Source organism: Anabrus simplex, chromosome 1 (genome assembly GCF_040414725.1).
Source record: "Anabrus simplex isolate iqAnaSimp1 chromosome 1, ASM4041472v1, whole genome shotgun sequence".
Lineage (NCBI taxonomy): Eukaryota > Metazoa > Arthropoda > Insecta > Orthoptera > Tettigoniidae > Anabrus > Anabrus simplex.
In genome coordinates, this window is record NC_090265.1 from 540,609,125 (window position 1) to 540,625,067 (window position 15,943).

The 15,943-nt window shown below is 42.4% G+C and overlaps 1 protein-coding gene across 1 annotated transcript in view; it reads right to left on the minus strand.

Moving 5' to 3' along the window:
- Positions 1-6,013: 6,013 nt before the first annotated feature.
- Positions 6,014-15,943, minus strand: part of prom (prominin) — a 330,972-nt gene continuing 321,042 nt past the window's right edge. Inside the window, exon 17 of the mRNA XM_067150593.2 lies at positions 6,014-6,419. Coding sequence (XP_067006694.2) covers positions 6,395-6,419 — 25 coding nt within the window. The 3' untranslated portion in view covers positions 6,014-6,394. The remainder of the gene's footprint in view (positions 6,420-15,943) is intronic.

Here is a 15,943-nt window from a genome sequence, read left to right on the forward strand (position 1 = left end):
GGCAGGTTCGATCCCGGTTCAATCAGGAGAGAAGGTGCTCAGATACGCCAGTCTCGTGTCAGTAGACTTACCGACACGTAAAAGAACTCCCGTGGGATACATTTTTGGCACCTTGCTGTCTTCGAAACCCGTACAAGTTACGTAATAAGTGGGACGTAAATCCAATAACATTAGCAGACTGGCGGAAAAGCAATATTTTCATATATTTTGTAGCAATTTGTATAGTGAGGATATTTCTAAGTTATGTTTTGTACTTTATCCTACAGTATTAGTGACCTGGGCAGTTGTCAAACACAACATCGTGTAGTAGCAGCAGCAGCAGCAGCAGTGTAGGATTGAGTACTATCCTACTGACCGTGATTGTGTCTGTCATTTTATTCAAGAATCATCCGAGAGGTAATATAGCTTGATTATATTACACGATCAACAGTACAGAATAAGCCCACCAAATGACGTCAAGTACTGAAGGTGCTTAGCGCCACATCAATATTGTGGTACAATGTTCTAACCCTCTTGCACCTGTTGTCAGAATTGTGCATGGTTAGTACCTGGCCATACAGACTGAGTCAGACGTCATCCCATTATGTCACAAACATGTTTACTGGGATGGGAGAGAGGTCTGGGAATCGTGCTGGCCAGGGCAGTTGTCGAGTACCATGTCGTGCAGTAGCAGCAGCAGTATGTGGACAAGTACTGTTTAACGAGCTCTCTACAAACACAAAATGTGAACGGGAATTGTAACTTATTGCAACCCACACCATGATGTCAGGTGTTGGGACCGTATGTTAGGGGCGAATACACTCTAGAAGTTGACTCTTAGCAGGTCGACGTCGAACACCTAAACATCCATCACTTCATGAAGGCAGACCCTGTTCCCATCGCTAAACACAACAGTCCGTTTAATTCTCTAGGGGATTCTTGTCCAATATCACAGGAGATGTGAACAACGATGTTATGACAGTAGTAGAAGCCGAGTCAAACACACACGTGTTCGTAGCCCTGCTGGAAGTAAAAGGTTCCCAGTGGTACCTGTGCGTACCCCTGGTGCCAGATTCACTCGTATCTCTGCTGCGCACGTGGTGCGATCTGCTAGTGATGCCTTGACAACAGGTCGAACTTTACGTACGCCTGTCCCCTTGGTGTTAATTCGACATGAGTAGACGTTGAATAGAAAGACCTGCACCAGGCGAACCAAACACATCCTCGGACACTCCCGGCACTAAAAGCCATACGATAAGTAAAGTACGTACGTCTGTAATACGCGGCCATCCCGAAGCTGGTGTATGGGCATGGGACTGTTCAACTGACCACCGTGGATTACAAGTAATATCACTGCACTATGGATGCATCGTGACCAATGTGTGCTCCTGTTGTAACCTCATTCAAGTGGGCATCACTCTTTAGAGTATTGCAATATTTTTCTGGTTGTGTATTATCGTTATTGCCTACAATATGAGATAATGACTAACTTGTTATTACCGTTGGACACCTTGGTTTGAAACTTGGACACATTGGATATATATTCAGATGGATGGAAATACGGGCTGTCCATATTACCAGTATTCATAAACATGTGAGATGAACAGCATTTGTGGTGAATCTTCTGTTAGCAGAAGTCATCACATTTGTGGAACGAAAGGTTAAACAAAAACGTATGAGTGTATAATCCTACCCTGCACAATGACAATTTGTATCCTGTAAGTTAATTGTTATTCAGAATGAATAATGACTCTAGAATTGAATTGAAAAATACTTCAGTCCGTCAAGTCTGAACAGTTACGATACAGGATTAGAATAAATGAATATTTGTTGACGCCGGCTGTGCTCAGTGGCGTCAGATGTTACAGGTGTGAGTTATATTTAACAATGTTATTTTCGGCCGTTATTCAAAATTACTTCTGTTAAAATGAACACATGTTTCTTGTATATCGTCGGACTGTGATGCTAGACTTCAGAAGAAGGGTTGAATATATTTAATACGGACTGATCTTCCATATCGTTAACAATTGTAAACTTCAATAGGAAAGAAGATAACCGCCAGACGTAGACCGTTAATGTCAACTTCAATCAATCAATCAATCAATCAATCAATCAATCAATCAATCAATCAATCAATCAATCAATCAATCAATCAATCAATCAATCAATCAATCAATACTGATCTGCATTTGGGGCAGTCGCCCAGGTGGCAGATTCCCTATCTGTTGTTTTCCTAGCCTTTTCGTAAATGATCGCAAAGAAATTGGAACATTATTGAACATTTGCCTTGGTAAGTTATTCCAATCCCTAACTCCCCTTTCTATAAAATAATATTTGCCCCAATTTGTCCTCTTGAATTCCAACTTTATCTTCATATTGTGATCTTTCCTACTTTTAAATACACCACTCAAATTTATTCGTCTACTGATGTCCTCCCACGCCATCTCTCCACTGACAGCTCGGAACATACAACTTAATCGAGCAGCTTGTCTCCTTTCTCCCAAGTCTTCCCAGCCCAAACTGTGCAACATTTTTGTAACGCTACTTTTTTGTCGGAAATCACTAGAACAAATCGAGCTGCTTTTCTTTGGATTTTTTCCAGTTCTTGAACCAAGTAATCTGGTGAGGGTCCCATACATTAGAACCATACTCTAGTTGGGGTCTTACCAGAGACTTATATACCCACTCCTTTACATCCTTACTACAACCCCTAAATACCCCCATAACCATGTGCAAAGATCTGTACCCTTTAACAATCATATTTATGTGATAACTCCAATGAAGATCTTTTCTTATATTAACACCTAGGTACTTACAATGATCCCCAAAAGGAACTTTCACCCCATCAACGCAGTAATTAAAACTGAGAGGACTTTTCCTATTTGTGAAACTCAAATTTGTTTAATGTTTTCGTTTGTTAGAAGCTCCTATATGTATTCCTGCATTAAACACTACATGCTATTTTGACGGATCACAGGAATATGAAGAATAAGAGATACACTTTTAATAATTCTAGTGATAAAGTCCATTTGAATTGAAATAATTTTTTATGTAATTAGTGTACTGTTCAATTTTTCCATTCTTCACACCTGGTACGCTTTCACCAGTTGGGGATTCCTTTGAAACTCACCGAAGCTTATTAATCAAATCATCCCCAAAGCCAAAATTACCTCTAATTGTGAAGGAACAATGAAATGTCAAAAAAATACGAAATCCTGAAATCAAAAGTAACAATCCTGAAAACTCTGGTGATTTTTCGTCGGCTTTTAGAGGTAGAAGCGCGATCCACCGTCATCAAGTTGACACAGCGCATTCCATCTTTGACATAATTCTGAAACACAACCGCCTGGAACCGTTTACGAGATGAATGTGTCTGGAAAAATGATTTATCTTAGAAAATGTAGTATAGAAACTATCCAGATATCAGGCTGTCGAAATGTTAAAGTCAAATATTAATCCACTGAGATGAAGGCGGATTTCAGATATCTTTACTACGAATGATTCCTACACAATCAGACGATCAGTTCTCATGTGCTCTGCAGAAAGGTGAAGAAACATATCATTCAGAGGTCAGAAGAGCTGAAGAGAAGGATGCTTCAAGTCATTCTGATTCTATGCGGGCTGAAATTATAAAAAAGAAATGAATAAATGAAACATACCTCATTGATAAAGAAAAATGAAATGGCGTATGGCTTTTAGTGCCGGAAGTTACGGAAGACATGTTAAGCTCGCCAGGTGCATGTCTTTTGATTTGACGTCTGTAGGGGACCTGCGCGTCGTGATGAGGATGCAATGATGATGCAGACGACCCCTACACCCAGCCCCGTATCAGCGGAATTAACCAAATGACAGTTGAAATTCCCGACCCTGCCGGGAATCGAACCCGGACCCCTCTGACCAAAGGCCAGCACGCTCACCATTTATCCATTGATAAAGAGAATGCATTAATCTTAAGAAAATATTTATATTATAGCCTAGCTCTCAAATCACCTCAGAACAATTTTATATTACTCAAGATTTTATTTCAGGTATTGTGAAAAGCAATGAAGTAATATTATGTCTTTCTTTCTTTCTTTCTTTCTTTCTTTCTTTCTTTCTTTCTTAATATGTTTACCTTCCAGGCTTGGTTTTCCCTTCGAACTCAGCGAGGGATCACACTTCTACCACCTCGCAGTGTCCTGGAGCGTGAAAATGTTGGGCGGGAGTTACAACTGGGGAGAACGACCAGTACCTTGCCCAGGTGACCTCACCTGCTATGCTGAACAGGGGTCTTGTGTGGGGGGGATGTGAAGATTGGGAGATATTGACAAGGAAGAGGAAAGGTAGCGGCCGTGGTCTTAAGTTACTGTAGGTGCCATACCGGCATTTGCCTGGAGGAAAAGTGAGAAACCATGGAAAATCACTTCGAGGATGAATGAGATGGGAATTGAACACCCCTCTACTCAGCTGACCCACCAATGTTGAGTGGATCCCGTTCCAGTCCTCGTACCACTTTTCAAATTTCATGGCAGAGCCGGGAATTGAACCCGGACCTCTGGTGGTAGCAGGTAATCACACTAACCACTACACCACAGAGGAGGACTGTAATATTATGTCCCACCATTAACGGGGATCTAAGATCACTGTATATCATCTCAGTCATAGAATATACAAAATCTATTCACAGTAGACAGAGTTGGAAAGTAATTGATTAAAAGTGATAGAATTACTTGTAACAATTACTTTTTCAGTAATTTTTACTTGTACTCGTTAGTTTTCACAAAATATAATTATTACTAGTAATTTACTTCTTGAAATAATAATAATAATAATAATAATAATAATAATAATAATAATAATAATAATAATAATGTTATTGGCTTTACGTCCCACTAACTACTTTTACGGTTTTCGGAGACGCCGAGGTGCCGGAATTTAGTCCCGAATGAGTACTTTTACGTGCCAGTAAATCTACCGACACGAGGCTGGCGTATTTGAGCCAGGATCGAACCCGCCAAGTTGGGGTCAGAAGGCCAGCGCCTCAACCGTCTGAGCCACTCAGCCCGGCACTTATTGAAATAAAATTGTAATCGTTAAATTTTAATAATCGATATGCATCGTCTCGCGAATCGAGCCCCAGCACTCGCAAGTCATCGCGCCGACGATATGTCGCTCACGCGCTCACTTAGTTGTGATTACCGGTTGGGAGTTAGATACACATGGTCGAGAATACAATCAGAATAAACATGTGATGGCGAAGGAGTTAATGATTTTCCATTTCCCTATTTGAATAAATATTTGTGTTAGTTGGCCGTGGAAATAACTTAAACACGAATGTGACATGTAAACTTCGCTTGGGAGAAATCATTCTGAAAGTTTGTTTAGTTCCACTTCTTGATGATAGCTACTTATTGTCACTATGTTATGAAACAAAAAAGGGAGCAACGTATTATTACTTACAAACTTTGGAATCATTCCAACCCCAAATGAAAATAATGCCAGTGATTTCCTAAAGACTTGCGTTCTGTGAAGTAACTGTACTTGTAATGCTACTGATTACTTGTTGGAAAAGTAATTAGTAATAACAGTAACTGAATCAGTTATTTCTCAGGTAACTGTAATTCAGCACTATTCTGCACTTTTGGCAATGAACAGGATGAACTGTAAAGTAATAATAATGGCCTGTGGCCTCCGGAGAGGCCTAGTGCAGGTCTTTTGAATTGACGCCGTATTGGCGACCTGCGCGTCTGTGAGGATGGGGCCCTATCTATGATAAATCCTAATGCTTAAGACGCCACGCACACCCAGCCCCAGAGCCATTGGAATTAACCAATTAAGGTTAAAATCCCTGACCCTGCCGGAAATCGAACCCGGGACCCTCTGGGCCAAAGGCCAGCACGCTAACCGTATAGCCATGGAGCCGGACAACTGTGAAGTAAAAACTATATAACAAAAAAGTTTCAAAGACGTGAACAGTGGAGAGGAGAAGAGGACATACGGAAACCAGGAAGAACACAGTTAAATGAAACATAAAACAGGGTAAAAGAATGGAACGAAAAGGAAAGAGATGAAATAGAACAGAATACAACAGAACAAGGCATAGTCGAATGAAACACTTCATGGTAAAATATACTTTATGTAAATTTATAAATATATTTCAGTATTTGTTTCCTTGCATGATAACAATTAGGAATTCAATTCAATGGGTAATAATAATAATAATAATAATAATAATAATAATAATAATAATAATAATAATAATAATAATAATAATAATAATAATATGACATTCGTAGATAAATTCGAACCCCATATTTGTTAAAGTTGAAAAATTAAGTATATTTCTAACTACGAGTTGTCTTCTCTCTTTCTCTTGGAAAGTTAATTGCGGGAACCGAAAAGAGTCCTCCCTGCACACCAGCAAGGTGGTCTGGTTTTACCATCCTTCTTGTTCAGTTTCCCTGGAAAGAGAAATAAGATTTCAATTCATTTCATACTGAAAGTCGTTACTGTGTATTGATACAGCATAAACACAGAGTGGACAAACGTAGTAATGATACAGTAATCAATCAATTGAAGTAGGTGTGGAGGTAGCAATAGTAGGGGATATGGAAAGATGAAACATTACAAAACCTCTGCAATTGAAAAACTAATTTCAAAAATATGTTAATAGGTTCTAAATGGATGAAATAATGTAGATCGAATACGATGGAAACTTGAGAAATGCAGCCAAATTTGCTGTTCTACACTTTCAAAAATCTTAAAATGTAGCTGTGAGGTTCCTTTCAGAAGATGGTGTTTCGAAACACATCGTTGGCCGCCCTGAAGATGGTTTTCCATCGTTTCCCATTTCCACACAAGGCAAATGCTGCGGCTGTACCTTAATTAAAGCCACGGCCGCTACCTTCCCAGTCCTAGCTCTTTCCCATTCTTGCGTCGCTGAAAACGTTTGATATGGTGTGTGCGACGTTAAAAACACTAGCGAAAAAAATTCTCATAAATCTCTTATTTATGTACCGGGATTCGAATGGCCTCTGTTCGTCATAGAGATACCTCTAATCAGAAACTCTTTCCTTCTAAAGCTAAAAGTTTTATGTTCGTTAATTATTCGAAATGAGCTAGGTATAATTAATAATATTGTTTGTTTCAATATTAGTTTTTTGTTTTAACTATTAACGATGAGTGGATGTCACGGAAGGGTCAAAATGCAGACAATGTTGATGTGATGTTTAAATCAAGGGAGTTTTTCGATAACCAAGATTTAGCTTGCTAACACACAAATAATGTGAAAAGCTTTAAGTACGTTTTTTACAATTATTGTACGTCGTACAGGGATAGATAGGTCTCGTGACGACGATGGGCTAAGAAAAGAGCAAGGAGTGGGAAGGAGGCGGCCGCGACCTTCATTAAGGTACAGCCCCAGCATTTGCCAGGTGTGATAATGGGAAACTACGGAAAACCATATTTAGGGTTGCTAACAATAAAGTTCGAATCCATCATTTCCCGAATGCAAGCTCACAGATACGTGACTCAAACCCGTGGCCAACTTACTCGGTGATCTATGGTTGAGTTTTAATTAATCTTGTCAGGTGATCACAAAATGTGTCATCGAAGACTCTTTACATGCCAACGTCGTACGGCATGGAGTGCCAAATGGATTTTTGGACTTTTTTCCGCCCATCAAAAACGCTGCGATCTTGTGAGATGTAGGGCGACGTTTTGCCTGTACTGCACAGAGGTAAGTGTGAAATCAGTGACATTAATATTAGTTATAATGAAGTCTTGAATAATTGATCTAATCTATATAAATAAAATCGTTACGACCGTGTGTCTGTACATTGACTATTTTGGCGAAGTTTCCGTACAGTTACCCGCTTCCGGTGTAATAATGACCATCTGCATACTGTTTAGCTTTGGTGTCTGTTTATCTGTTAGTTTGTCTGTTTGTCTATCTGAGTCATTATAACTTGAAAACTACTGGATGTATTTCTACCAAACTTGATATTTAGAATACAGCTGTCCTTGCGTAGGTTTTAAGCCCAATATTATTTCTGAATACCTAAATTTACTGGGGGTGTATCCGAAACAATATATGACTTTGCACGCCCACAAAATATGCACATCCAAAATTAATGGAAATCTACCTTCATTAATGAAAATCAATTTCTAAATCATTTTATCAAGTACATCATGTGCATAGGAGGATTGATTCATAAGGGAGATATCATTAACGGACGGTTTTTCAGCACAAGTCTCAACGGACTTAACTCAAAAGCGGGTGCGTGTAAAGCGTATTCCTTACAACTACTGAAGATATTTCAACCAAACTTTATATTTAGCGTCCACCTCTCCATAGGTAGGTTCCAAGGTCCATACCGTATCAAAACCCCGGAATGGACTGGGAGTTTATAGCGAACCGAAACAGTTCTATTACTCTCCCACAATATATACAAGACCAAACTGACTGGAAATCGACCATCCTTGATGGAAATCCATTTCTAATTTTTTTTTTTTACTCATGTGCATTTTTTCCACAGGGGGATTAATAAGGGAGATATCATGAACGGTCGGTTTTGCATACTAAGTCCAGCTGACATAGCCCAAAATGTATTGTACGTGGAACAGGTTCTTTATCTATCTATATAAATAAAATCGTAACGACCGTGTGTCTGTACATTGACTATTTTGGCGAAATTTTCCTAGAGCTATCCGTTTAAGGGTTAATAATGACCATCTATATATTTATTAGCCTTAGTTTCCTAAAAGTCCTAATTTTTACCCCCTCCCCCTAAATCAAGATTGCGGCACAATCTGCCAGACGAGCTATATAATTGAAATTTGGCAAAATCATACATTTTAGCCTGTAACCAAACGAAAACCTCCATCATCTTTAAAATTTTCATTTTTTTCTTGCTAGTGGCTTTACGTCGCACCGACACAGATAGATCTTATGGCGACGATAGGAGGGGGAAAGGTCTAGGAGTTGGAAGGAAGTGGCCGTGGCCTTAATTAAGGTGCAGCCCCAGCATTTACCTGGTGCGAAAATGGGAACCACGGGAAACCATCTTCAGGGCTGTCGACAGTGGGATTCGAACCCACTATCTCCCCGATGCAAGCTCACAGCCGCGCGCCCCTAACCGCACAGCCAAATTGCCCGGTTTTTCACTTCTTATCCCCGAAGAATATTGAAATAGACTATGGAGGCAATTTTAATGACGGTGCAGACCTTTGTTTCGAGGTATTTCGTGGCCAAACAATAAGTCCTATCACAAAACGGATGGCACAATCTTCGTTCAATTTGGAGTGATCTACGACTTTGGTCCTATTACTTTTGGTCGTGTCTCTATCCCTTATACGTTATATTTGTCTCTATTTCTCGATTGTAAGTAAAGTTTGCACATTTTACACGCATTTCATACTTTGAATAGAATCATCAAATTATACACGAACATTGGCCCATCCGGTAACCATATGCGAGCAATATGCTATGTTTGTAGCTGTCACTTAATTATCCGAAAAGTAATGCAATGTGAGACAATCTTACCCAGTCTTCACCATATTCAACATTTCTAACTCAATCTAACCCCCATGAATAGATGGAATAAGATAAAATATCACAGGACCAGCCATTTAGACCGCTAAATACGGCGTCTTATTGTAAAATCCGTTTTTCAATATAACGTACCGTTTAGTATACTTTCGAATGTCGAGTTATATATATTCGTTGATGTCAACTTGTAGCGATCGAGAAAGGGTGTGTCTGCTATTGTAATCAGTATTCTCCACATCGAATTTGACTGGCGATAGGAATGGGATCCTTCTTCAACTCCCGTGTAACTCATTAGTAAAGAGGGCCTACCATTGTAATGAATAATTCTCTTCTCGATTTGACTTGCAATTTTGTTCAAAACTTCCCTACCCGATTGTGTTTGTTTGTAGGTCATGGTGCCCACCATTATAAACATATGTACCCATCTAAAATGTGACTGGCAGTAGGCATAGTGGCCTGCTATTTTAATGGAAACTCACCAGCTTGGTGTGACTGGCAGTAAGCTGGCTGGCATTAGGAAAAGGGGCCTATCATTATAATGATAACAGCAGAACTCAATTTTGACTGGCAGTAGGGAAGTTGCCTGCCATTATAATGAAAGCTCCTCAACTGTAATCTGTCTGAAAGTATGAAAGGGGCCTGCCATTGTAACAAAAACTCCCCAAATCGATTGTGTCCGTGCAGTAGGCAATGAGGCCTGCTATTATAGTGTAAACTTCTCGACTCGATTGTGAATGGCAGTAGGAAAGTGAGCCTGCCGTTATCATCACAACTCTGCAACTCACACTTTATATTGGAAACAACGTATGGCGACCTACTCATGCAGTTTCTCGGATAAAGCTAAGAGACATGCAATTTTAAGAAACCTTATCCACTGCATGTACAGTCATTTACTTCGATATCCGTATACAATGTTGAATACCGTGGCGAAGCACGGGTACATTTGCTAGTCCATTGTAAAGATAATAATGGTTAAGAACAGCACATTTATCATAATACCACATACGCCTATTGCATTACGAAAACATAATGTGTTGGAGGTTGTTGCATTTGATTTAAGAGGAAGTACGACAAGGTAATTATCGCTTCACGAATATATAAGCCGGACATAAAGGTTGATTAATGGTAAATCGAAAATTGGGCCTTTCCTAACATCAGGTAGTTTTTGAGATGAACATTTCAACCCAAGACCGAACGCGATTCGAACCATCACTGAGTTTACCGCGTTCCCCGTCATTGTAAGAAATGGGCATGTTTCCAGTAATTTGACCGGGTCAGGACTGAAGTGAATGAAGCCACATCTGGCGGTGAGGATAGAAATTGTGCCGGCTGCCGAAGCCTGTCGCACTCCCCTGGGGCAATGATTAATGTTTGACAGATGAAATGAAATGATTTTGGAGAGTGGTGCTGGAATGAAAGATGACAAGGAAAACCAGAGTACCAGGAGGAAAACCTGTCCCGTCTCCACTTTTTGCAGCACAAATCTCACATGGAGAGACCAGGATTTGAACCACGGAACCCAGCGGTGAGATGCAGATCCGCTGCCGTCTGAGCCGCGGAGGCTGTCATTGTAAGAAATATGTTTCCTTATTGAAAACATCATGTGTGCAGTCGTGACCTCTGATTCGACATTCGTTACGTGTCGTGAAAAAACTCCATGATGGTCATCAAACACCTGTGAGGGGGCGGTACAAGAAGAAGAAGAAGAAGAAGAAGAAGAACTGATAATATAATTGTTTTACGTCCCAGCTACTAATTTTACGGTTTTCGGCTTTTCACAATAATAATAATAATAATAATAATAATAATAATAATAATAATAATAATAATAATAATAATAATGTTTTATTGAAGTCCCACTAACTACTTTTACACTTTTACGGTTTTCGGAGACGCTGAGGTGCCGGAATTTTGTCTCGCAGGATTTCCTTTAGGTGCCAGTAAAGCTACCGACACGAGGCTGACGTATTTGAGCACGTTCAAATACCAGCGAACTGAGCCAGGATTGGGAAGATGCCAACTTGGGCGCAGAAAGCCAGAGCCTTAACATTGTGAGCCACTAGGCCTGGCAATAAGAAACATGGATCATTCGCCCAATTTTCATTAGATCTGTCAGGTCCAACCCAAACATCTTCCCCGTGAGGTGTCTAGGCCTAGCATGTGTCGTACAACACGCGTTTTCCCTTGTGAGTTTCATTAAACGAGAAAACCTGCACGAAGAACGGATAAACCTGCTATAGTTTATACTGCATTATAAGTGGGCGCAGTAATGCCGGATGAAATGCATTGGTACTGCACTTAGTTGCTGTGCTGTTGGACTGATAAGGCAGGTGATCACTGATTATCTCTGTGTCTCATACTCCAGCGCGCTGGTACACATTCTATGATAGCACTGGCCAGATAAACACACTGTCGCCGCTGATGTGGCAAGCGAAGCACGCTGAATAGCTCCACCATTCGCAGATCCGAGCTTCGAATTCCGGCCTAGTATTGTTGGGGTTGCTGCTCCATATTACAGGGATTTAGAAAATTATGCATTTCAGCTCCGTAAATTATGGATTATGATTATGATGTGTTAATTGAGATGAGATATCTTGAGAGAAGCACAACTACGAAAGCTTCAAGTACACTGACTGACAGAGCAAATGCAACACCAAGAAGGAGTGGTTCGAAAGGGATGAAAGTTAGGGAAAAAACAGAGACGGCACGGGCGAATAATTGATGTTTATTTCAAACCGATATGCAGGTTACACAATGCGCACGGCATCGACTTAGTAGGATTTAGGACCACCGCGAGCGGCGATGCACGCAGAAACACGTCGAGGTACAGAGTCAATAAGAGTGCGGATGGTGTCCTGAGGGATGGTTCTCCATTCTCTGTCAACCATTTGCCACAGTTGGTCGTCCGTACGAGGCTGGGGCAGAGTTTGCAAACGGCGTCCAATGAGATCCCATACGTGTTCGATTGGTGAGAGATCCGGAGAGTACGCTGGCCACGGAAGCATCTGTACACCTCGTAGAGCCTGTTGGGAGATGCGAGCAGTGTGTGGGCGGGCATTATCCTGCTGAAACAGAGCATTGGGCAGCCCCTGAAGGTACGGGAGTGCCACCGGCCGCAGCACATGCTGCACGTAGCGGTGGGCATTTAACGTGCCTTGAATACGCACTAGAGGTGACGTGGAATCATACGCATTAGCGCCCCAAACCATGATGCCGCGTTGTCTAGCGGTAGGGCGCTCCACAGTTACTGCCGGATGTGACCTTTCTCCACGCCGACGCCACACTCGTCTGCGGTGACTATCACTGACAGAACAGAAGCGTGACTCATCGGAGAATACGACGTTCCGCCATTCCCTCATCCAAGTCGCTCTAGCCCGGCACCATGCCAGGCGTGCACGTCTATGCTGTGGAGTCAATGGTAGTCTTCTGAGCAGACGCCGGGAGTGCAGGCCTCCTTCAACCAATCGACGGGAAATTGTTCTGGTCGATATTGGAACAGCCAGGGTGTCTTGCACATGCTGAAGAATGGCGGTTGACGTGGCGTGCGGGGCTGCCACCGCTTGGCGGCGGATGCGCCGATCCTCGCGTGCTGACGTCACTCGGGCTGCGCCTGGACCCCTCGCACGTGCCACATGTCCCTGCGCCAACCATCTTCGCCACAGGCGCTGCACCGTGGACACATCCCTATGGGTATCGGCTGCGATTTGACGAAGCGACCAACCTGCCCTTCTCAGCCCGATCACCATACCCCTCGTAAAGTCGTCTGTCTGCTGGAAATGCCTCCGTTGACGGCGGCCTGGCATTCTTAGCTATACACGTGTCCTGTGGCACACGACAACACGTTCTACAATGACTGTCGGCTGAGAAATCACGGTACGAAGTGGGCCATTCGCCAACGCCGTGTCCCATTTATCGTTCGCTACGTGCGCAGCACAGCGGCGCATTTCACATCATGAGCATACCTCAGTGACGTCAGTCTACCCTGCAATTGGCATAAAGTTCTGACCACTCCTTCTTGGTGTTGCATTTGCTCTGTCAGTCAGTGTATATTCAATACTCATTGGAGTTATCTTGTGGCTCAGACAGAAGAAGCGCTGGTCTTTTGAGCACCAGTTCAGGGGTTCGAACCCGGTTCAGTACAGTGATATTTGACTTCTTTTTTATCTGTTTACCCTCCAGGGTCGGTTTTTCGCTCGGACTCAGCGAGGGACACCTCTACCGCCTCAAGGGCAGTGTCCTGGAGCTTCAGACTTTGGGTCGGGGGATGAAACTGGGGAGGTTGACCAGTATCTCGCTCAGGCGGCCTCACCTCCCAGGCTGAACAGGGGCCTTGCGGGGGGATGGGAGATTGGAACGGATAGCAAGGAAAGGGGAAGGAAGCGGCCGTGGCCTTAAGCTAGGTACCATCCCTGCATTTGCCTGGAGGAGTAGTGGGAAACCACGGAAAACCACTTCCAAGATGGCTGAGGTGTGAATCGAATCCACCTCTACTCAGTTGACCTCCCGAGGTTGAGTGGACCCCGTTCCAGCCCTCGTACCACTTTTCAAATTTCGTGGCAGAGCCGGGAATCGAACCCGGGCCTGCGGGGGTGGCAGCTAATCACACTAACCACTACACCACAGAGGCAGACGCGAGATATTTGACGGTGCTCAAATAAGCCAATCTCGTGTTGGTAGATTTATTAGATCATAAAAGAACTCCCGGTGGAGAATATTGAGCTACCTCACTGTCGCGCTTTCCGCGCGTTACCCCGTAATTTGCAGGCCTGCGAACAGAGCAGTGGTCGCCTGGTAGGCCAAGGTCCATCAAGATTGTAGTGCTATTGGATTTAGTTTTCTTTCTGACTATGAAATACGGAAAATGTTCAAGATTAGTTTCATTTTCTTAAAAAAAATACAAAATGTGATTTTAAGTTCAAATTTTTGTGTTGCCTATGCAGAAGTTTGTGTAATATTGTAATCACTTGTGAACGTAAAAGTAAAGGGCAATGGACCGGTCACTGTATTCTGTTTAGAATGTCATCTTTCGTGTTATTCGTGTTCTAGGGTTGTTGTGACATATCGAGCATTTTGTTGTCCACAAAGCGAAGCTGTTTCTACCTCAGGTGGTGGTGGTGATTTTTGTTTTAACAGGAAGTACAACTAGGTCATCATCCTCTCTGAACAAATTAAGCTGAAAAAAATTGAAATATATCAGCATTATTTATTCAACGAAGGAATTTCAAAATTAATTTGCAAAATAAAGCAAAAATTACTGTATTAAGCCGAAAAGGTCACTAAAGACTCAAAACGGAACATCGGTTCTCTGAGTAACAGAAAAGTTGAAATTTACATACCCCTGATTAATCCACTCTCATACATAAAGCGAATGACGAGCCCAGTGTTAGCGTCACCGGCTAATATGAGTTCGAGTGTCTCCTGCAGGCCGAGGGTCCGTCTTAGGCCAGAGAAATCTGCGCACTCTGTGAGGATGTGGGCCAAGGTGAAGTCGGCACCACAAGAACACACAGGGAGTCTTCCCTCTATTAGTGACTTCATTTTTTCCACTACTTCCTTATAATTAATGATGAGCATTCGGTACTAGTTCCTGAATTTTTCTTCGTCATTTCACAACGAAGGCACACGTTGGTAGAATTCTCCATGGCTATTTACCTTGCCCACTGCGTTCGTCTGGTTCTTTCCTTTCTCCTAATAGGCCTATATTCATACGTTAGAATCATACGTTCACCCGAATTATCGCTTTCTCTTGACATTCTTTTCCGCTCGTGAATATGAATACGTCTGTAGCCTGTACGGTACTGGGCGGGAGTATCAGCTGTTTCCGTGCAGTCGATCCCTCTCGATCGATGACCAGTGTGACAAGGTAAATGAATTTAGTCGTTAGTACTCGATGGCAGTTGGTTGCTCTTGATCGTTCGATGCTCTGTGTGACAGCAGGCTAAGAGATAAGAGTGCGTAGGTCGTCCATGACTGGGTAACCTCCTCTATATAACACTAATCACAGAGAAAAAATGGAAGGAGTCCGACACTTCGAAAAAGGAAGATATCGGCCAAAGGAAGACTAGGGCCACGAAGGGTCGGAAAAGAACAAGAGTTGACCAAGAAAGGTCGTATAGGATAGATGAAAGTGAAGAGCCTGGAACAAGTAAGTGGAAGCAATGCCAGTACTCAGCTAAGGGCCCCGTGGTCGTCAACCCACTGTACGGAGTTCAGAGCCCCTGGGCCCCTTTTAGTTGCCTCTTACGACAGATAGGGGTACCGTGGGTGTTATTCTACCGCCCCCGCCCACAGGGGGAGGCCGGAAAGGCGATACTTGTCTTCCTAATTGCTCTCAGTTTGTTGGGAGTACGGATAGCTAGCCGCTCCGATTTCCAGGACGCCAAGAACAAATATCTTTAGCAGGTACATTCATAGGCCATGGAAGTAAAAGTACCA